Source organism: Epinephelus lanceolatus, chromosome 18, assembly GCF_041903045.1.
Source record: "Epinephelus lanceolatus isolate andai-2023 chromosome 18, ASM4190304v1, whole genome shotgun sequence".
NCBI classification, from domain to species: Eukaryota; Metazoa; Chordata; class Actinopteri; order Perciformes; family Serranidae; genus Epinephelus; species Epinephelus lanceolatus.
Genome location: NC_135751.1, coordinates 20,934,497 through 20,957,225, shown reverse-complemented (window position 1 = coordinate 20,957,225; position 22,729 = coordinate 20,934,497). Strand labels below are relative to the sequence as shown.

General features: G+C 43.2%; 1 protein-coding gene and 1 long non-coding RNA gene across 7 annotated transcripts in view; one reads left to right on the top strand and one right to left on the bottom strand.

Annotated features, from left to right (window-relative positions):
- Positions 1 to 22,729, bottom strand: part of dnm2a (dynamin 2a) — a 43,507-nt gene that overhangs the window by 1,928 nt on the left and 18,850 nt on the right. Inside the window, exons 10-21 of one of the 6 annotated variants that reach the window (XM_033644976.2) lie at positions 22,235 to 22,373; positions 18,766 to 18,852; positions 16,543 to 16,613; positions 14,174 to 14,225; positions 13,155 to 13,166; positions 10,758 to 10,868; positions 8,855 to 8,964; positions 8,532 to 8,643; positions 8,192 to 8,356; positions 6,502 to 6,725; positions 6,027 to 6,290; positions 3,265 to 5,754 (exon numbers count right to left, since the gene is read on the bottom strand). In XM_033644976.2, the coding sequence (XP_033500867.1) occupies positions 5,682 to 5,754; positions 6,027 to 6,290; positions 6,502 to 6,725; positions 8,192 to 8,356; positions 8,532 to 8,643; positions 8,855 to 8,964; positions 10,758 to 10,868; positions 13,155 to 13,166; positions 14,174 to 14,225; positions 16,543 to 16,613; positions 18,766 to 18,852; positions 22,235 to 22,373 (1,420 nt within the window). In that variant the 3' untranslated portion in view covers positions 3,265 to 5,681. Of the gene's footprint in view, positions 1 to 3,264; positions 5,755 to 6,026; positions 6,291 to 6,501; positions 6,726 to 8,191; positions 8,357 to 8,531; positions 8,644 to 8,854; positions 8,965 to 10,757; positions 10,869 to 12,930; positions 12,964 to 13,154; positions 13,167 to 14,173; positions 14,226 to 16,542; positions 16,614 to 18,765; positions 18,853 to 21,419; positions 21,559 to 22,234; positions 22,374 to 22,729 lie in introns of those variants that run through there. The other 5 variants (XM_033644975.2, XM_033644977.2, XM_078161585.1 and 2 more) reach the window with 5 other exon arrangements.
- LOC144458652 (uncharacterized) lies at positions 9,486 to 11,057 on the top strand. Its single transcript, XR_013488038.1, has 2 exons — positions 9,486 to 9,942; positions 10,448 to 11,057. It is a non-coding gene; the product is annotated as an uncharacterized LOC144458652 (long non-coding RNA).

The following is a 22,729-nucleotide window of genomic DNA, read 5'->3' as shown; positions in this document are numbered from 1 at the left end:
ATATATATATATATATATATATATATATATATACAGTACAGGCCAAAAGTTTGGACACACCTTCTCATTCAATGCGTTTTCTTTATTTTCATGACTATTTACATTGTAGATTCTCACTGAAGGCATCAAAACTATGAATGAACACATGTGGAGTTATGTACTTAACAAAAAAAGGTGAAATAACTGAAAACATGTTTTATATTCTAGTTTCTTCAAAATAGCCACCCTTTGCTCTGATTACTGCTTTGCACACTCTTGGCATTCTCTCCATGAGCTTCAAGAGGTAGTCACCTGAAATGGCTTTCCAACAGTCTTGAAGGAGTTCCCAGAGGTGTACCCACTGTATGTATATATATATATATATATGTGTGTGTGTGTGTGTGTGTGTGTGTGTGTGTGTGTGTATATATATATGTATAAACAGTGTGTGTGTGTGTGTGTGTGTATATATACAGTTAGGTCCATAATTATTTGGACAATGATACAGTTGTCGTCATTTTGGCTCTGTACACCACCACAATGGGTTTTAAATGAAACAATGAATACCTGCTTAAAGTGCAGACTCTCAGCTTTCATTTAAGGCATTTTTCAAAAATGTAGTATGAACCGTGTAGGAATTACAACCATTTCTTCACACAGTCCCCCAACTTTAAGGGCTCATAAGTATTTGGACAAACTAACATAATCATCAATTAAACAGTCAGTTTTAATACTTGGTTGCAAATCCTTTACAGTCAATGACTGCCTGAAGTGTTGGACACATAGACATCATCAGATGCTGGGTTTCTTCCCTGGTGATGCTCTGCCAGCCCTTTACTGCAGCCGTCTGCACTTCCTGCTTGTGTTTTGGGTGTTTTGCCCTCAGTTTTGGCTTCAGCAAGAGAAACGCATGTTCAATTGGATTCAGGTCAGATAATATGACTTGGCCATTGCAGAACATTCCACTTCTTTGCCTTAAAAATGTCTTTGGTTGCTTTTGCAGTATGCTTCAGGTCATTGTCCAACTGCACTGTGAAGCATCGTCCAATGAGCTTTGAAGCATTTGGTTGAATCTGAGCAGGTAATGGTGCCCCAAACACTTCAGCTTTCATCCTGCTGCTCTTGTAAGCAAGACAAGACTTCACTAGAATAAATACCGAGGGTTTATCACAAGATGCAAACCATTGGTTAGCCTTAAAAATGGAAGGCCAGATTAGAGTTTGTCAAAAACCATCTAAAAAGCCTGTACAGTTGTGGAACAGCATACTATGGCCAGATAAAACAAAGATCAACTACCAGAATGATGGGAAGACAAGAGAAGGAAGAAGGGAAGGAACTGCTCATGATCCAAAGCACACCACCTCATCAGTGAAGCATGGTGGAGGTACTGTTATGTCATGGCCATGTATGGCTGCCAGTGGAACTGGTTCTCTTGTATTTATTGATGATGTGACTGCTGACAAGAGCAGCAGGATGAAAGCTGAAGTGTTTGGGGCTACATTATTGGCTCAGATTCAACCAAATGCTTCAAAACTCATTGGACGATGCTTCACAGTGCAGATGGACATTGACCTGAAGCATACTGCAAAAGCAACCAAAGACATTTTTAAGGCAAAGAAGTGGAATGTTCTGCAATGGCCAAGTCATATCATCTGACCTGAATCCAACTGAGCATGCGTTTCTCTTGCTGAAGCCAAAACTGAGGGCAAAACACCCAAAACACAAGCAGGAAGTGCAGATGGCTACAGTAAAGGGCTGGCAGAGCATCACCAGGGAAGAAACCCAGCATCTGATGATGCCTATGTGTCCAACACTTCAGGCAGTCATTGACTGTAAAGGATTTGCAACCAAGTATTAAAACTGACTGTTTAATTGATGATTATGTTAGTTTGTCCAAATACTTATGAGCCCTTAAAGTCGGGGGACTGTGTGAAGAAATGGTTGTAATTCCTACACGGTTCATACTACATTTTTGAAAAAAGCCTTAAATGAAAGCTGAGAGTCTGCACTTTAAGCAGGTATTCATTGTTTCATTTAAAACCCATTGTGGTGGTGTACAGAGCCAAAATGATGACAACTGTATCATTGTCCAAATAATTATGGACTTAACTGTATGTATAAACAGTGTCACAGCACAGAAGGAAGCGTGCATCTATCTGCTAGCACCACTGGACTAGCTAACGTTACAGGGGAGCGTATCTATGTTTACAGGGTCTATGTTTTCCCACTTAACCCTGCAAAAAAGGTTCTATGTTCCCCCGCTTACACAAAAAAGGTTCTATGTTTCCTGGGTTCTATGTTTCCCGCTCAACCAAGCGGGAAACATAGAACCCTTTTTGCAGGGTTAAGTGGGGAATATAGAACCCGGGAAACATAGAACCCTGGAAACATAGGGATGACCCCTGTTAGAGCTGGCAAACGTTAAGAAATACTCTTCCCTCTGTGTGGTGATTCAGTTGATGGGGGTCTTCAAGAAAATAGTTCCTACATGAAACTGCTCACAACAAGGTCTGTCTATCTTGAGTAACTGGGTCATGATTTCTGCAAAGACACATTGCGGTTGACTTTTTCCAACTGTATTTTTTGGTACTTTGAGCACCACAAGCTGAGTGCCACCTAGTTACATTATATTCGAGAGGGCAGACATCTCTACAGCTGATACCTCAAACACTGCAATTCACACCAAGACAATCCAGACTGATTAACAGCGCTACAGGTTAGAGGAAAAATATGAATTACTGTCCCTTTTTTTGTTTGTTTTGTACTGGGAGAGATATGAGCGTATTTAGTACAGAGCTCTATATATTGTACCTATAAAACATTCCCAACACACTGGAAGTTGATTCACTGTCTTAAAACAGTGAATTAAGTAGATCTGCTTTAACTTTGACATTAAAGAATCTTTTCCTGTTAATCAAAAACCTACAGGAGAGGTGAATTTATTTTACAGGCAGTGTAAATGTTGATTCATACGCAACAGCCACAGGAAGCTAACAGTGAATAGATAGTGATTTTTTTGTTCATCACCTCACATCTGGTGGAAATACACGTGCTGAGAGTAAAGAACAGAGACCGTTGTTTGAGCCTCTCTAAAGCAGGCAGCCTGGCAGTTAATGGTTGCCATAGGAACATTTGCGGTTTTATGTCAGGCTGTACTGCTTTAGATGTAGGCTAGTGGAGAGAGAAAAACCAGGAGGAACGCTACGTTATCTGAGAAGGAGAGAGAGAAAGGAGAAAGTGGACCACACAAGACACAAGGAGACACCAACCACCAGAGCCAGTCCCTTTATTGTACACAACACCTCTTTATTTACTCTCCATCCTAAATCAGTTCATGATGTTTATTCAAATCAATTAATTGCTACAGAGGCACTTGACAAGGGTTTGCAAAACAAAAAGAAAAGAGATTTTTGCAGGTTGGTCTCCAACCCCTTCCACCAGATCCAGACAGGGGAAGGAAAGAGGAAGGAGGCAGGGGACATCTATTAGGAAGGAAGGCAGTATCGCCACAGCCTAATGTATTACAGGGCATTACAGTCTGGGCTTCCCAAGGGCAGGCTGAAGTGACAGGCACAACGGGATTTCAGCAAACTTTGGCCAATAAAAAGTTTTATCACATGAGCTAACTTTTGTGTACCGGGGTTTGTGAAACGTGAAGGGTCTTCAATCAAAAGCGTCTGAGCGGTTTCATAAACTTATTTCAATCCTGCTGGCACTGTCACTGAGAGCCAGACCTGGAGAGGAATACAAGGGAAGAAGAAGGCATACTCTGTCTCAAGAGTCTGTGGTTTGAGACGGTTTTGAATTCTCTACCGTTTCTTTGTCTTGTCGGGTTGGCTAATTAAGTTTCTATCCTCTGTGGCGAGAACAGAGAAAAGTCTAGACAGAGTGTGCCTTCATACACCACAAATCCCACCACCTGCTCACCACAACTACTGATCAAACCTAAAACAGAAAACATCCTAGTAGCCCAACGTCACTCCCCGCTTGACCAGTTTCCCCCAAACTCCCAAGATGTTTTAACAAAAAGAAAATGGTCAAATACCCTCACAGAGCAATCAAAAGGTATCATTATTATCAAATAACCACAGCTGTGTAGATGGTGTCCAGCCCCGGGTGCCTTTCCCACACATCTAGACAGCTAATCCCTGTAGCAAAAGTCCAGGAGAAGCTGGGGAGTTGTACAGAGCTGATACAATTGCAACCAAAAACATCAAAAAGAAATGACAAATGCCCAGGTTATAAATAATGCATCAGGAGATGACCAATCTCTTTTTCCCCACAACCAAGGCCAACGTATGAAGTGACAGTGTTAGTGCTTCCTTTAACATGACCACTACAGTCGCATTTTAACGTGTTGGGCTTCAATTAGAATTAATAGCGTGTTTTTGTTGTCCACCCTGTGATTAAATGAAATACAAGTGCTAACTCCCCAGTATAGGCCAGCTATATACAATATATTAAATGCATTGAAGCAGAACTTATAGCGATAATAAATGTCCTTGACGACTAAGGCCAGAAAGAGATGTGCCAACTCCTAAATGCTTAATACCATCTTTATACTCTGAATCACGTCCTCGTCTGTACACCCCGCGTTTTATCCTCTCTGAGAGGAAACTGTGCTGTGTGCTCTGCTCTGTATGAATCAGTTAATCCAGGAATGAACAAAGTCTACCTGAAGGCTGAAGGTGTCATCTGGGTTCATCCGAGACTGAAGGGGATTATAATTCAAGGCTGTAAAAACTTACTGGAGAGAAAAGCATCCGACAAAGTGCAGACAGCCTTCAGCCTGTTTCCCTCCCTCTCCCGGGGTTTTTTTTTGTGCATAGTGTTCTGCTAACGGACTACAACATCCCTGTTATGAGTGGCGTGCTGTAAGGCTACATGGCTAGAAGTGCTTGGATCATAATGGTCAATGTATCTGACATCTTTTCATTTTGGAAGGATGCTTCACACATCGGGGGCTGAAGCTACTCTCTGAGGTCTTATGCAACTCCGCCCTGTGTCTTTTCAGGCTTTGCTTTTATCTGAGATTAGGATTTTACTTTTTAAAGCTACATTTATGACGATCATTAAAAAGGACAAAGTCGTTCAAATAAAATAACACAAGGGGGAGGGGAAAAAAAAGTAATCGGCACCACCAAAATAACAACACTGATAATAAGCTATTGTTCAGTATGAAATCAGTTAGGAAATGAAAACCCAGTAAAACATTAACAACAGGTTAAGTGTGTATATTACACAGAGATCTAGACTTGAGCGTCTCGGCCAATCTAAAAAGGTGGCGGGAGGGGAGAGGAAAGCCAGCCTGTAATAGTTAATAAGTTATGCTGGGAACCTTGTCAGAGGAAATACACCAGTTATTATAATAAAAAAAAAATGATACATCATCTCCTACTGATAGAAGCTAAATGCATCACCCAGATCAGCTGGGTTTTCATTTTGTATTACACAATTTCCACAGCAGTCAAATGTAATATTCAAGTGGTTACGGGCTTTGTGTTGTTCATGTGCACTGATAAAGATGGTATTAGCAGCTTATTACATTGCTTGAAAAGACATATTAATACGGCTGGACAATGCACATTATGCACGGCTATCAGTCAGCCCCTCCCCTCGAGCCCCCGCACCTGGCCTTTTAGTGTGCAGATACACACACCCACACACAAACACACACACTTAAGGTGGGCTTGGCCACGGGTCTAGTCTAGCAGGGAGGGCTCAGCAGGGCGGATAATGGTGGGTCGGTGAGTAGGAGCGCCAGGGGGTCTTCGGCTGCAACGGGGAGAGAAGATAGACAACAAGGGGTGAGACGTGCTCACAAAGTGACAGTGGAGAAACCAAAACAACCCGACAGAGAGAACAGAGTAGAGAAGAGTGAGAGAAGAATGAATGCTGGGAAATAATATAAATATAGAGATGGAATAACTGGTGAGAGTGAGAAATGACAAACCATGCCTGTGACTCTTGAAAGACGATGAAAAAAGATGGTGAGATGTTACTGACAGCAAAGATTACATAATATACGCATCAGGAAGAGGTCATACCTGGGAACACCGGGTGGGACGCGGGCTGGCCGGGAGGGGATCTGTGGAGGTGCGCTGAAGGGATCCTGGTGGCTGTTGAAAGCGTTGATGGGTGGGCCTGGGCGAGACGGGATTGGTGGTGCCCCGAAGGCGGGTGAGGGGTTGAGCGGGGCTCCAAAAGCAGGGGAAGGGTTCATGGGTGGTCCTGGTGTTGGGCCCCGAACAGCAGGCGGGCGGCTGGGGGCCTGGGCTGCTGCAGGAGGCGGCCTGCGCTGAGGGGTCGGGCTGAGAGGAGGAAATGATTGAATGAAACTACATTGCAATAATCACCTAAAAGATCCTGTAGGGGTGGAGATGAGGCAATTTTATTTGAGTCCTTTCTAAGAAAAAAATGTTGAGTTGTTTGATACACTTAAAACTGTGTGTGCCATTAGATGCTGTATTTTCCAGCTGCTACACTAAAGCTCAACTAACTGCTAGTTAACCCTTATCTCACCTTGCTTCTTGGATCCAGGTGTCATTTACGGGTGGGGGTACTGGGGTGGAGATGGTGCTGGTGCTGATGTCGCCAATAATGTGCAGTGCCTCCTTGAGTGCGTGATACATGCGCAACATTTCGTCTCTGCGCTGAGCCTGGTCAGCCGATTCCTCCATGAGGCTGTTCTGGTCCCCAGACGAGTAGAGGTAGGCCAGCAGCTCTGAGTGGATGAAATCCTTTGCCTGAATGGAAGTTAAGATTATTAAAACACAGGGTTGAAACTTACATCAACACACACACAGAATTCTTAGATATATTGCAGCAGTAGCCAAAAATAAAATGATCAGAGGGCTCATAAATTTTAAAAAAAATGTGTTTGACAGAAGTGAAAGTCTGCAGCTAAGAAAAGAGGGGTTTGTTTAACCACAATGGCAAAAACAATTTATCGATAGAGACATTTGATCCTTAAACAAAATATTAGGAAGCCTTGGGAAAGGAGCTGCTCAGTGCACAATGGTGTAAGGATTGGTTTTGTGTGCAGCTGCTGGATGCTGGAAGCCATCAAGTGAGCTCACCACAATAATAAAACCTTATAAATGGACAGTGGACAAGTCGCTGTGAGCAGGCACCATAAATCCTAGTAATTAGTGTCTTCAAGTTTATGACCTTGTGTGAACATGAAATACATGACCACTGTTGCTACTAAAACGAACAAGAAAACCTAACGCTTCTCTGCACAGCTCCATAGTGTAATGACATTTACACTTAATTAAACAGCGTCTTAGCTCAGAACACTGGATTACCAGGTGCCTTGATTACTTTTATAATGCATAGAGAAATCTAGGATGCTACATTTGCTGGATAATAGCAACATTAGCTGTTAGCATACATAGCTAAAGTCTTCTAACTCCATATACACATACATATACACACGTACTAGGATATGCAGAGCTCTGAAAAACTGGATCTTCATACCATGTTTTTTAAGTAGGGATCCAGTATTTTGCATAGCACACAGCCTTAAGTGTGGGAGGATACACTTACACAACTAACCCACTAAGTGCACTGGGCTGTGCACTGCACAATGTGGGGGTCATGGCTAAATGCAGTCTTTACTGTGAATTACCCATAAGTGAAATAGAGTGCACAGTGTCAAGGTTATCATTCTACAGCCAAATCCCATTTCTTCTAAGTACACCTACCCCTGGTTTTCAAGTGCCCCTTTGTCCTTTTTTGAAATCTTCCCATATATTACATCATCAGTAGTTGTTGATGGCATTCACATAAACAGACGTGACTATGGCCAGAATGGTATGATCACAATGACACTTGTCATCTATCTGATGGAGATAGAAAAGCATGGATGCTTGCAATTTGTTTACAACTTAAGTTTCAAACAAGGCATCTAATAAAAAAAAGAACACCTCTTCATTAGCAGGACACTAGTGGTGCTCTATAGGCTAATGTTAGCAACCCGTGCTCCTACCCTGCCACTGCTCCTCTATTTGAACATAAATCAGGACATTCTACCCCTACACCTTAACACCCAAAACAGTGGCTTAGGCTCAATCCCAATTACCCTCCTGCCTCTATCACTTCGCCCGTACCCCCTTGTTTTGCGAGTTGTACCAAGCCTAAGTCTGTTCCTGGATCTGCAGAGAGCCTCTATTAATGCATTGTGTCTTCCGCTGAAGACTGTTGGACTCACACTGTTGATCATGAGATGCATGATGGTCTTGGGCACGAGGTCTCTGGTGGATTTGTTGATGATGCCGATGTACGAATCCACCAGGTTGCGGATGGTTTCCACCTGTCGCTCCAACTGAGGGTCCATAGAGAATGTGTCTGCCGGGGCAGCCTCTTCATTCTCCGTCTGACAACATAACACGCACACAAACATGAAGTATAAATATATAATAAATAAATCTTCAAAGCTGCTCTCTGTGGAAGTAGAAATTATAACAACTGTCCAAAAAGAGAAACACAGGCTTGCCAATGTTGGTGACTGATGTACGGAAACACAAAGCCCCACCCAACCAACCACATACCTGGTCCTTCTCCGGATAAACTCCTGCCCTGAGGAAGGACGCTTTCCAGCTGTCCACATCTTCCTGAGAATCACAGGCCAGCTCTATCTGGCGAAGATCCTTGTACACATTCCTGTACAGATAAACAAAAGACAAACACTTGTCTTTGTGAGTGTGTAGGCTTCGCCAGTACACAATACAAATACTTTTATTGTCATTCATTTTCACACATGTATGAAATTCAGTGTGCTGTACTAAGCTCCAAGGTCATGTATGCAGACAGACACACAAAAGGTAAGCACACGTGCATTCACATGTCTTTCACTTGACAACATAAACCTGACCTCTGTTCAGTGTTGAAGATTGCAAAGATGTGCTTTGTGGACATAAAGCCTTTCTCCACATCTCTGATCTTCAGGTTATCCAGCGGCAGCATATACTTCTTTTCTTTCTCCTAGCATGAGGCAAACAAAAGAAATGTGTATTTAGAGCAGAACTGAGACCTGAAATATACAACAAAAATAAGTGATAAGTTCAGGAAGTGATTGTATTTATTTTGGTAACAAGATTAAAACAGATCTCCACCGATGAGCAGACATCATGGAATGCATTTCCTCTGTGAGGACCACCACCAGGCTGGTGAGATGGAGAAATGCATGATGGGGGAGAAGAGGAGGAGGAGAGGAAGAAAAGGAGGAGCATGAGGGAGTTCGGGGGGGGGGGGGGGGGGGGGGGGGGATGGGGGATGGGGTGCCAGCTTTCACTGTTGAGCAGAGACATCTGGAAGCATTTACGTCTGCACTAACACAGAGCGGCGCAGGCCCAACAGTTACATCACTCGCAGTTCCACACAATCCCCCACCCTCACCACATACACACACACACACACACGCGCGCGCAAACACACACGGCCAAATACTTAACTGCACGTGCAAAGACAAACAAACACACACGAACCTGAACGAATTGAACAAAAGCCTATCTTGGGATTTGGGTGTGTGCAAAAACATGCGCTCACACAGATATGACCAACTGGCCAAACACTAAATGATACAGGAGGACTCATGTGGACAAGCGCCTACACACATGCACGTTTGTACACACACAATCACACCCCCCACCCTCCCCTCCCCTCCGGCCCCCGTAACCCAGTACGATTTCCTGCAAATTCCAAAGTCAGATCCCGGCTGGAACATTTCAGCCCGCCTGCCACGTCAGTTTGCCTCCACCATCCTCCCTCTCTCATTCTCTTTGCTTTTTCGCAAAAGGCAACCGACACGAAAATGCACCATTTCCAGTTGGTGTTTGGACACACTGAGGCTACTGGACTGGGGTTCGTCTTTAGCAGTGGTTTGTAGTGGTATCTTTTAGGGGACTTTTTTATATTTCGCTGGAAGAATGGATATAACTGAGGCCTTAGGAAAAAGAAGTGGTAAGTAAAGCAAATACAATGCTATCTGCACTTACAGCCACGTAGTTAAATTTGTCTTATAAATACAGTCTAAAATCAAACATTCAGTTAAATTAGATCATTTGATTTTAGATAAACTTTCATCAGTGCACTGACATGTCCCTTACACTGGGAGATACTCTCCCAGACCTTGAATGCAACATTTGAAATGGCCTCTATTATAAATAAACTGTAGAACAGAGTTTGCTGAGTGTGCACATACTGTAGTTATTTAGTCAAGAGGGAATGTAATCTAACTGTGTCTGGATTTATTTGCTTCAATCCGTTGAAAGCATAAAGGTTAGATTTTTCATGTTAAGCTCTATCTGAATTAATACAACTTTAGTAAGATAAAAAGTATTGTGACGTTTCAGCAGTGTGGGTCCTAATGTATCGGCTATTTTGTTGTACGTGGCTCTTTTCTTGTGTGGCAGTTGTTTCACTGTGGTAATGTTTGCTCTCTGTGCCCTCTGTCCTACTGTCCTAGGGTAGCAATGTGCAGCCGCAATGACCTCGGGGTCCTTCCTCCAATCAGAGTCCTCCTCACCCCCCCGCCTGCCCAGTGTTCAGACTACCTGTTCATCAGGCTAGAGCTGAACAGTAGTCTGCACATTGGTTAGGCTGGGCTGGGACGCACACACCTACAGCCACCGCGGGTGATGACACAACTTGGGATAGTTTATCCCATCATTTTAATCTTAATGCATTCCTGTAGTGCTGTGTCATCTTATCTCCGCCAGCCAGCCGTATCCCCAGTGTCCCGTAACACACAGCATGGGAACAAAAACTCCTCTCACCTCCTCATCTTTGTACCAGGACAGGGACTCCGCAGTCAGGACAAACCAGTACTCCTTAGAGCCTCCCTTCATGATGCTGATGTTGATGGTTAGCCAGCCTTTCCTGATCACCTGCACAGCGAGGAGAAGATGTGGAAGACAGAGAGAAGGGTGGTAGGGAGAGAGGGGTACCAGGAGGACGGAGGGGAAAAACTTTGTCAATAAGGCATTTGCACCGGTGACATGAGGGCCCCCATAAGTGTGACTGGGATGTGACTGACACTAATAAAACCTTACCTGCTTACCTGTCAGGTCTGTAAATCTGGTTGTCCTTTACCTTTTTATCTTTATTGTCAACATGTTTGTGTCAAGTATTGATTGAATGTGAAACTTCTTACGTAAACAGCATGGAGTGACCAAAGGACAGTACTGTGTGTGATGTGGCTAAATGTATACAAAAGCATCAAATGGTTTAGTTGAAAATACTGAAATGGGATGTAGTCCTTGTCCTTTTTCACTCGAAAAAGCAAATAAACCTTAAACCAGCACACAGGACCAGGTGGTGTCCAGACTGTGATAGCCCCAACACATAAGACAAAGCTCGACGGTGGTATATTAGTATCAGTGGGTCAGTAAAATATACACGTGGTTATAAATCAAAGCAGAGTTAGGTGGGTTAACTTGCTTCGGATATTCAACTGTTTAAGTAAAAGAAAGGGTCAAGTGAGTGTAAAAGACAAGAGAGTAAAGGGGGCGAAGAGAACTGCGATGGCTAGCTAGCTGATCTACCAGAGTTCATAGAGGGACAGTAACCTAAACAGCAAAGTAAAATATCTAAAGTGGAGAGATGGAGAGGGAGGAAATGCATCAGACAGAGAGGCCGAGCTGAGTGAATCACTCTGAGGGAAATAAGCTGTGCATTTAGGTGGAGACCTCTTAGCTGCTATGTCTCTGCTATATGTATTTTTTTAGACCCCTATGCATTTTAAGCACAATGGGGGAAACTATCTGTAAAGAAATTGTGCTCTTGTGCTAAGTAAAGCCAAGAGAACGGGCCCATTTCAAAGTATGCTTTAGACCTCTCTTCTGCACTCCCTCTCCATCCAGCAGGGGACTGGGGTGAGTTATGAGGGGGGAAAAAGGGTTCATCAGTTCAAGAGCGCCAACATAAACATGAGCAAGGAGGCAATCACATAGAAGCTACACTTATAGTTTGCCTTGGCGAGGAAATAAACTTCTCAGAAACATAAAGTTTTAAATCCCCTATATAAAAGTTAGTTGGAAGTTGAAATTAAGAAAGAGGACACGGTGAGATGTGAGGGTGTCACAGACGAGATGCTTTTGTTTCTAAACCATATGCTTGTGGCGGACAACTGTCAAGAAATGTTCCGTACATTTCTGTAAATGTAAAGTAAGTGTTGCAAAGGGTTAATTAAAGATGTATGATTGAAAGTGACATTAACTCCATGGATTCAAATGGAAACAAATAAACTGATTAGGATGAAACATGCCAAATTGAATTTGTCAGTAAGTAATGAGAATAAAGAGATCCTAACAAGGAATTTTGATTACATCACTGGAATACATCCCAAAGAGATCAGTCACCACACAAAATAACAGACAACTCTGATCAGCTCTAAATTCAGAAATAACAGAGACTTGATGGAGTTTTGGATATGAATGTACTTTCAGAAAGTGTGTTAACATGCTCTTAATTTATAAAAGAATCACTCAAGATGATTCCAAAGAAACTGATCCAAACATTACTGTGTTACTGATTTGATCGCTCCCCACTCCCTCCCTCCCAGTTTTGTCCCCAGTGACGTTTAGGATGATTCTCACAAGGCAAACTTTTGAGTCACCGTGCTCGAGGCAGCAGCAGAGGTATAAACCCACAGACATGGGAACTGACGCCATCCACGGTCACTGGTGGAAGATCTCCCACTCTTTCTGGTCCTTAATAGAGAACGCAGCCTCTTTTGTGGGCGTTAAACAACTCATATCTCGTTTGAATTATTCAGTGGACAAAAAGTAAAATGTTAGTAGCAATGTGCAATTAAAGACAATTACTGTCTTTCTGTCAAAGAGCAAACCTGCCGTGAGTTAAGCGCTAAGTCAGTTCCAAATTACTGGTAACTGTGTGCTAAGGCTAGAATTTGAACTGAGATCAATTTGATCGGTCTGGAGACTCTACCTTCTCCTCGAGGCCCTCTCCCAGTCCGCCAAGCTGCAGAGGGGTAGAACAACTTATTATGGTGAGGTATCCACTCCTGTGTTTGCAGGACACAGCTTATCCTGTTCTGTCTTTTTCCACCCTAACCATATTGGCTGACCTGTGTGTGATGGCTTCAGTCCTTCTGCATGGCCTACCCCTGCTGCCCCCTGGCAGGGTGCGGTTTAAATCTTTGGGGTACTTACCAGAATCTCACCCTGCAGGAAGGGGGAGGGGGAATTAAAGCAAAGGGGGGGCAGTGTAAAATCAAAGCCAAAAGAAATGAGAATGCAAGCAAGCAAGCAAAGATGAGGGACAGATGAGAGAAAGGAGGAGGGGAGAGAAGAGGAGTCAAGGAGCGAGAGGAAGTAGAGAATGAAAATCCAAGAGAAGGTTGAAAAGGGAGGAAACAGAGAGCAATAATTCATGAGACAAGAAGAGTAAGACAGATGAAGAGAGACAGAGAGAGAGAGAGAGAGAGAGAGAGAGAGAGAGAGAGAGAGAGAGAGAGAAAGAGCAAGAGAGTTACATGCAATTAGAATTACTTTCAAGTATACCACAATTTGGTTATGTCATATTTGTTGCTCAGTTGAGAGGTGCGAGGTCCATGCACATTCTGAATTCAATACAAGAGATGCTTGTGTGAGTTAATGGGGGAAGGCAACAAAACATCCATCAGAATTCTGTGATTAATTGTTTGCTGTGCTGTAGAACGACATGCCTGGGTCACATGCAAACAGCAATTAATAATAGCCATGGAAACAAATTCGTTTCAGAGAAGCAGGGAAGCGGAGTCTTCTTTTGAGTTCATTAAGGCAACTCTCCCCTCACTGAAACTGCGCTCTCTAATGCTGATTAGCAGGGCTGTTATAATCATGTTTCAGCATCTTACAAACACAGAGTGAGCTTCAACAATTGAAGCTAAATATCACGCTAATGAAAACAAAAAAAGCAGGTTCCAGTTTTAAAACATTGCGACAAAGCGAGATCAAAATTAGGATTAGAAAACAACGGGACTGGGTACAGTCAGTAGTTATAATCATGTACAGGGGCGGTATCGTTAACAGTTAGATAGGTCAGGGTGGATTAATGGCTTTGGGCTAAATCATTGCTGGAGTGAGATATATTCACATGGTTGACTAATAGGCTGGTAATGGGAGGCATCAGTCAAGGGTGATTAAATCTGGGATTGGTGAAAAGGCCAGAGCTGAGTGATGAAACGTACCTGGTTGGGTATGGCCCTCTTCTTGTTCGCAGCTGTGTTCCTCTGCTGGGCACTGTCATTACACAAAGACGGACAGGAGAAGACAATAAATACTGATGACACCGCACCAAACACAACTTGTTGAAAATAATCACATTAAATATTCATGTGCCACTTCTACTCCAACAATATTCTATTTATTTACAATAATATCCAAGTATCTGATGCTATTGTGACAAATTTACCACTACACACATACATCAGGGTTCCCACACATTTGCAGGGACAAAATTTGAAAACCTTTCCATGACTTTTTAAAGGATGCATAATGAAATTTCCATGACTATTCACAATGTATAAAACAAGCATTGCTCCATCCCTAAAACGTGGGAATATTTAGAAGTAGTAATGGGGCACAGCACAGGTATGGAAACTTGGGGTTTATGAACATGTTAAATAACACTATCAGATTTAACCTCTATTCAAATAATTCAGGGTTCCCGCACATTTTTACCGATGAATTTTCAAAAATTTTCCATAATATTTATCTAATTTCCATGACTGTATTTAACTAGTTTCAAATGGGCACTTCCCAGGTATTTGCAAATAAGCAAACTGCTAGCACTTGCTAACACTACTCGCTTATTAGACATTTCAGCTGCCCACTACCTGCACCTACCAACAGATTACAGCAGCACATACTGGTATTTCATATAACATCAAGGCCGCTCCCTTTTTGAGGGCTAGCAAATCTAAGATCCTGCAGCTGTCAATGACGGTGCCCCAGATTCAAAGTCCAAAAACACATAATTGAAACCACAAAATATCTCCAAACTGCTCATCCGTAGTGATCCACGTGTCCTGAAGCTCCGATATAAAAAGTTGTTTGGAAAAACGTCATTTGAACTCTGTTTTTAGCCTCATTGTAGCCTGTAGCTTTAACTGCTTCTTACTAATTTTACAACATTTCCAGGAATTTCATGACACTGGGAACCCTAATAATTTCTCCTAGCTGGCATACATGGAGTAAGAGACAGGACGTAAGGAGAAAAATGAACACACGTACATGATGGTCAACAAAACTGCTGTCACACATCTGCACATACTAGAACCACATTATATCAATAGCTAACCTACAGAAAATAAAATTGCCGTGATGTCACATTATGTGGAATATTATCCATGGAAGAATACTCCCTAATTCCATGACTGTCCCAATCCTGGAAAATGACACTGTGAAATTATGTGACTTTTCCAGGGCTTCCATGAGCATGAGAACCCTGATACATGAATGTGGAGGAAATGGAGGGTCTAACTGTCTCTCTCTCTCTCTCTCTCTCTCTCTCTCTCTCTCTCTCTCTCTCACACACACACACACACACACACACACACTGTACACACAACCCTACATACTTTCTGCAAGCCCACCTGTTGTTGCCGTACCCTGGGGTGCTACCATCATCCAGCCTTCTGTAGTCAAGACTGAAAGTGATGTCATGAGAACCGTTAAACAGCCCTGGCTGACCTACTGACACATTACAGCAATCCACTTCGCCATGCAGAGGCTAGGTATAAACCCTCGCACACGCATACACACACGGGGACTTGCTTTGTTACTCGGTCAACGGCACAACCCACACAGAGGAGGGGAGCTCAACTCAACTACATGCTACTGAGACGGTTCCACTAGGGACTACGTGATTTCAACCATGAACTGTAAACTGCTTAGATATACCACAAAAAAGTGAGTGCTTTGCAGTGTGCAAATGACTTTCCAGTGCACAACGGCAGCTACAAGCAGATGCAGTAAAACATCACCACTGCTCTGTCCGCTGGTACAATAAGCATTCTTTATAGTGACAGTCAAACAGCCTGCAGCAGACAGGAAGTTTATCTGTCAAGCAATCAAACAAGCTTGATTGACTTTGTTTAGAGGGGAAGTGGTGTTGTTGCATGCAGGGGGAAGAGGTAGGCGACTAATGTGGCCTTGAATGTTGCGAAATGTTGCATGTGTCTCCCACCGCAGGGAGACACATGCTCTGATGTGGCTGGATCACTAATTGGCATGCTACATCACACACTGATGCACCGCAGCTTACAAACATGTGGCTAATTATAAGCATCACTTTGATTCAGTAGCAGTGGTATGGTGATGATTCTGTTAAGTTCCTGTAATGGCAGCTGGGTTGCACATGTACTGGCAGCTGACAGGTCAAGGATTACGGGTCTTTTCCTTTGTGAGTCACAAGAGCACCTCAGACGATGGGCAGCATGTAGTTAATCAGGATCATGATGACTGTGCTGAGACTGGGTTCATGACACTGTAAGTTGGGCTAAAAAAAAAAAAAAAAAGGTGGAGGAAGGAGGTGGGAGGAGGGAGGGGTACATACTTAGCAAAGCCTATGAAGTCCTCATGATTGGTGTTGATGTAGGACAGCTCAATGTCAATCAGCAGCAGAACCTTGATTAGAAGCAGAAAATCGTGATTAGGATGGAGACGTCTCAATTAAACACCACTTGCAGGAGGCACAAAGGAGAAAGTGCCACGTCTCACTTCTGATACTTCACACTTGAACAAAAACAACCCTGAGAGTGAGATAACATCTAGAGCTCCGTTTCCACATGGCGACACCAATATAGTCTGTCAGATTGATATTATCAATAATGCAAATTGCAGATGAGGTGGAGTATATGATTTACTCAAAAGTTTCACCGCAATTCAACCTGCCACACCTCAAGCTCTCATTACTCTTGTTTTTTATGCAGTTAATGTGGTTTGCATGTTTCTCCACTCTGGAAACAACACTTAACAGCCACTGACAGACAACAGTGGAGTCTCATTAATTCCTTTTCTTGCGATGTCTTGAAATCTTGAGCAATCTTTGATTTCAGTTTGGGCAAACTGCTGCGCAGTCATATAATCTATCACAGGATTTTTGCTGCGTTGATTTAAGGAAAGTGGTGCTAATGGAGGAAACGCTGACAAACACTGTCAACTCAAACCTGGACCAAAGAGAATAAATGACACGATAACAGATTTTCCATCATGATAAAGAATAGCGCTTTGCTGTAATTTATCGACAATTACATATAAGCTAAACAAGAAGTTGGAAAATATGTTTGTTGCACACATGGCTGCCTAATCATTTTTTCTTTAATTTAAGCAGATATGAATCTAACCAAAATGACTTGCTTTAATTCTGACTCATTTGATCAAACTATTTCTGGAAAATGACCTGCAGAATTAAGCCTTCATTATAACTTCTAGGAAAAACTCTTTTTTTTAAAGAGCAGTAAGTCTTTTGCATTTAAGGCTTTGATTAAGTTTGCAAATCTTCATGGGGTTTTAAAGTTGATAGAAAGCCTAGAACGATGCATTCAAACTAAAGCTGATGCAGGATAATTCAACAAAGTCTATCAAATAATCTATTTTACAGCCAATAATACAGTATGCAACTGCTGCCTAATTTGTGTCCTATGCACCCAACTGCAACTGGGCTAAAGGGACTACCAACGTAAACACACTAGAAGGAAGACATTTCGTATTTTGCTTTTGCTCTGCTAACAAGCTAGCATGTCGGGCCTTATGAGTTTTTTATTCTATATGGTTACTTCCATTTGACAAATGCTGAAACTAATGATGCTTTAAAAGGGTCATACAATGCACTTTTTTGTGTCCTTATGCTGCAGCTGGAGGATTGGCAGATGCAGAGACCGACAATGCCACGTGACAAAATGCTAACAGTGAGTGTCAAAATAATACTTCACCCGCAAAATGACCAGTCGTATATCAATTACTCACAGAGTTCCTTTGAATTCGTGAGGAAAACTTTTTTCTCAAATGCCTCCACAGTGAATGAATAATCCAAAAAGGGTGAACATGCCTTGTGGAGGAAGTCATTGGCGTCCACGTTTTAACAACAGCAAAACTATGTCAAACTATCTGTCTACAAAAACTTCCACAACTCCTCCAGCATAATCCAAATCTCATTTATTCAGTCGTATGCTCAGTGCTTCACTAACACATGCATTTACGCTTAAAACATTACAATAAAAAACACTTCCAACTAGTAGCGCCCCCCTAAGTGTGCCTTAGCATGTATGTGGATGCATATAAGCTCCACTTGGGAAGAGTTCAAACGCACCAGCATGCCAACACCCAGACTGTTTGCTCTGACGTGTTTTAAATTGTAATGGTTTAGCGAAGCTTGGATCATACTGCAGGTGGTGTGTCAGAGTTTGTACAATGATGTTTTTTTGCTGTTGTTAAATGTGGTCTCCGTTAACTTCAATTCATGACGAGTGTTCAGCATTTTTTACTTGGTGAATTCAAGATAACGTGGGCTGAGTAAGGAAAGCAAAATGCCAACCTTATGTTATATTACATCTTGTCGCATTTCTCTTCCCCCATTAGTACAATAACTTGGGTGGTGCCACTTCATCCCACCAGCGTCTCAACACAGTACTGGAGGGGGCTAAATATGAATTGTAGATTGCAGCTCTTACTGTATTTTTCACTGCATATGAAAAAGGTAAACATCAAAGGCGGACTTGAGTGCACTTGGCGTGCTCGAGAACCACGAGTCTATTTAATCAACATCCTAGCAACTCACCTGGTCCTTAGTCTTCCCTTCTCTTTCTCGGACGTGGGTGGTTACAATCCTCTCCGTCTCCTCTCTCAGCCTGGGGTAGGAGTTTAGCTGAAAGGCAACACAACACACGACTGCAGCGATGAACGGAGACACACACAAACACACACATGCACACACTTACATGTGAGCTCGAGCTTAGGAAGACTTACCAATAAGTATCAGAGAGAAACAGGAGTGAGAAGTGAAAATGAGTAGAGAACAAAGAAAAGGGAAAGAGAGTCAAGTGGCATTTCAGTCTCACACATATCCAAACAACCACAAACCAACACACACATATAAGACTTTAAGACTTTAAATACACAGTGACTGTCTGTTCTAAAAGGTGATAAGATGTTTACTATCAGCCAGGGACGACTTAATTAGAATGAATGCTGTTTTGCTATCATGCTTTAATCATGCTTTTTTCCAGATATCAAAAATCCAACTTTTTATATTTTAAACAAACAGAGCAATGTCCAAATTTGTCATCTCTAGCTGATGGTAGAGTTGGGATAGTATTAATATTAGTGAAGACTGGATGAGAGGGGAAAGTGACAGAATGAGGTGAGGCAGAGGTGAAGCTCAGAGACAGGATGGCTGGTTGACGCTGTGCAGCGCCTTCCTCTGTCCACAAGATGGCAGTGGAGCACCGTTGCTATGGAAACGCTCCATTCAAGCTGCCACTGCACCCACAGAGCCCACAGGCTATTAGTATCACCCCCCCCCCCCACACACACACACATCACTCCCTTTCCATCCGGTTCAGCAGATAGTGTAATATCAGTCTGCCATGTGGGTCAGTGAAGGAGTGCAGCCGGGGCTCTGCGCTGCACAGACTGACGAAGCGGGGTCTTGGGCAGAGAGGGAGAGGAGGGAGGAAGCAATGCGGAGGTGGGGGAAAAAACTCTTTAATGAGCTGATGCTGAGGTCAAACAGCATGTGGGAGATGGCTGATGGAAATTTTAAGTTGTGCTTAAAATTTCAGACGTGGTTTGCAAGTCAATGCTCGGTCTGAATGACATGGAGATTTCCAGAGGTGGGAGGAGAGTAGGAATGTCACGATACTAGAAATGTAATTGATACCAATACCAGTGAAATTCCACAATTCTTGATACCCAATTTGATACCACGATAAAAAACAAAACAATATATTGCACGTCCTTCAACGCCTCCTTTATTATGAACAATTAAATTTCAATGCTATTAATAATCCCGCCTTGAACACAAAGTACTTGTCTAGAGTTCAGCATTTGTTCACGTAAGGGTTCTGACACTTCAAGCCGTCGGTCAGCTGTTGGTCAACGTCAGGCCACAGGTGAGCATCTGTGGCCTTAGTTTTTGCATTGTCTTCTGCATGGTCAGCACTAATCATCCCATGTCAGCTTTTTTCCTGCCGAATCAACATGTGGAATGGTTGTCGGAGGCAGCGGTGCACATCAATGTATGAGATCACTCTGACTAGCAGCTAAACTCGGTGCACGAGAAGAGAAACAGAAGTGAGGAAAGCAAACAAACGGCTAAAATCAAGAGAGTGAGATCAAAACAAACTTGTCATATTAGGTAAAATAATTTTTTGGCTGTTGAGCTCTTTAGATTAAACGCTTCAGAATTGTTTGTGTTATTGTTCACTAGTGCACAGTAAATATTCTTTGCCCTTTCAACACTGGGTTTTATTGTTAATGTGCTAGCTGGCTAACTAGCATCTTGAATCCCTCTAGTCTTTCGGTTTCCCTTTGTTAATCATGAATACAGACTACCACCGCCTGCTGGTATGAAGTTATTTCCTCTCACTCTGACACAGAACATACATGCTATTTGGCCATTGGCTATAGTCTTTGCCGTAAGTTCAGGTGCAACTTTTTGGCCAAGACACAGGCGATATAAGGCAACAGATCAGTCTGCCTTGACGCCACTAGTTCTTTCATGTCAGTTTGGTGTTGTCTGGGCTGATTTTACGATGTGACTGGTATTTGTGGTAGGCTAGTTGTCCCACCCCTCCACCACTGTGAGAGGATGGCTGGGTAATGTAGCGCTGTTCCCAAAGCGGAACATTTTTAAACTTTCCGTGAACAGAAAAAAAATGTCAAGTGATTAGCATTCAGCGCAGAAGAGACTCCCAGCGCCTCAACACGCTGCTGGCATTTGTAGCATAGTGGAAATACATGGCGCTCCCATTGCAAAGAATTAATTCAATTCCCTGGCCTCTGGGCGAACTGCTGTTGCGGCAGCAACACTTGTTGGCATCTTCCACGTGTTGTTGTTCTTCATGCTGGTAGGCATTCTTCCTCCTCCTTTGACATTAATGTCAGATTAGAGCACTTGTGGGCGTATATGCTGCCCTGACGGATAGAATAGCATCCCCAGTACCCATGGTACTGGTGGAAAAGTACCGTCACGTTTTCAGACTTTTGGCATTGACTTGTTAACAAAGTATTGGTGCTCGTGACATCCCTAAAGGAGAGTAGAGATGGGACAACACACACATTTGAAGCAGTGGGCATGGATGGCGAGGATGGGGATGGGTCTGATTTCACTGGGGTGCCCATTTTACTGGGATGACAGAAATTGACATTTACAGAGAAAAAGAATCCCTTCTCTTTTCATGCCATCATCCCAGCAGGTGTGTCCCCGGTTACCTTGGCAGCACACTTCATGACGAGTGCGGTGAGCTCAGACACCACAAGGTCCACACATTTGAGGCTTGGCTCTTTGAGTTTGAGAATCTGCTTTTTGACTATCGCCTCAAAAGCCAGGTCAGGGGTGAAGAGCCCCGTTCTGAAAGGTCATGGGGTCAGATTGCATGTTGTTGTTGTGGTGGTAGAGAAGGAGAGAAAGGGACAGGCAGAAATAAAGGAAAGAGAATAAAAGAGGACAGCCAGGAAAGAGAGGAAATAAAAAGAGAAAAAGTCTTTGTTCAGTTAGTCATTTCTAGTTGTTGACAGAAAAAAATCAAGCTGTGGAGACGGACAAGCAACAGGTCTTTCACATCCTCTTTCCTGACAAACCAGCTCCTGTAAAACTAGGTCAATGTGGTAGAGATGGGCATGTCACCTCTAACCCAAGGCCAAATCACAGCTGAGGACCACCCCATGAGTTGCTGGCTATGTGTACTGAGCTATGAGACCTGCAGCTTGTCCAGGAGAGACCAGAGATGCTCAGATAGGCTGAGTCCCTGAAACATCTCAGATCCACGACGACACGTCACCCGTCACAACACTCCACAACACGACAGCGCTGCCTGCACACAGGGCTAATCGGGGCGGGCTGGGCTGAGGGCAAACCACACAGAAAGTTCCTTTTTTTTCAGTACAAGAACTGAACTGATCTTTTTCCATATATCATAGGAAGCTGTTGGCTGAACGTTCTGCGTCAGCGTACCCTCTGCCACCCCCATGGCTGCCCCTGCCCTATGTCTCGGCTGGGTCGAGGAGATGCTGGACACCTGCAGTACCTTGTTGGTGCACTGCCTGACTGTGTTGATGAGCTCCTGAATGACCAGATCGATACATTTGAGACAGGGCGTTTTCAGCTTAACGATCTGCTTTTTCACGATGGCCTCAAACGCCAGGTCTGGAGTGAACAGCCCCGTTCTGAGGATGCACAAAGAGACAGAGGCACAGCGGCAGACAGATGGGACAGTTAACGGACATGTAAGACCAACAAAACAAATGAATAGACAGATGATCAGGTGAACAAAAAGGTGACTGAAGAGGTTCTGGACAAAGAGAAGGAATCGGTATATGAACATACGGACAGCCACAACAGAGGGAGAAAGGATAAAGCGCCAAAGAGGGCAAGATTTAAATGTAATAAAGCACACAAATGAGACATTGCAAAGAGGAGATTATCAGTGAAGAACACATGAGGACATTTGTGCAGTGGACTGGATACATGTAACACAAAACCTCATAATAATTGTGTGCCTCAGCAGACAGAAACAGAGAAG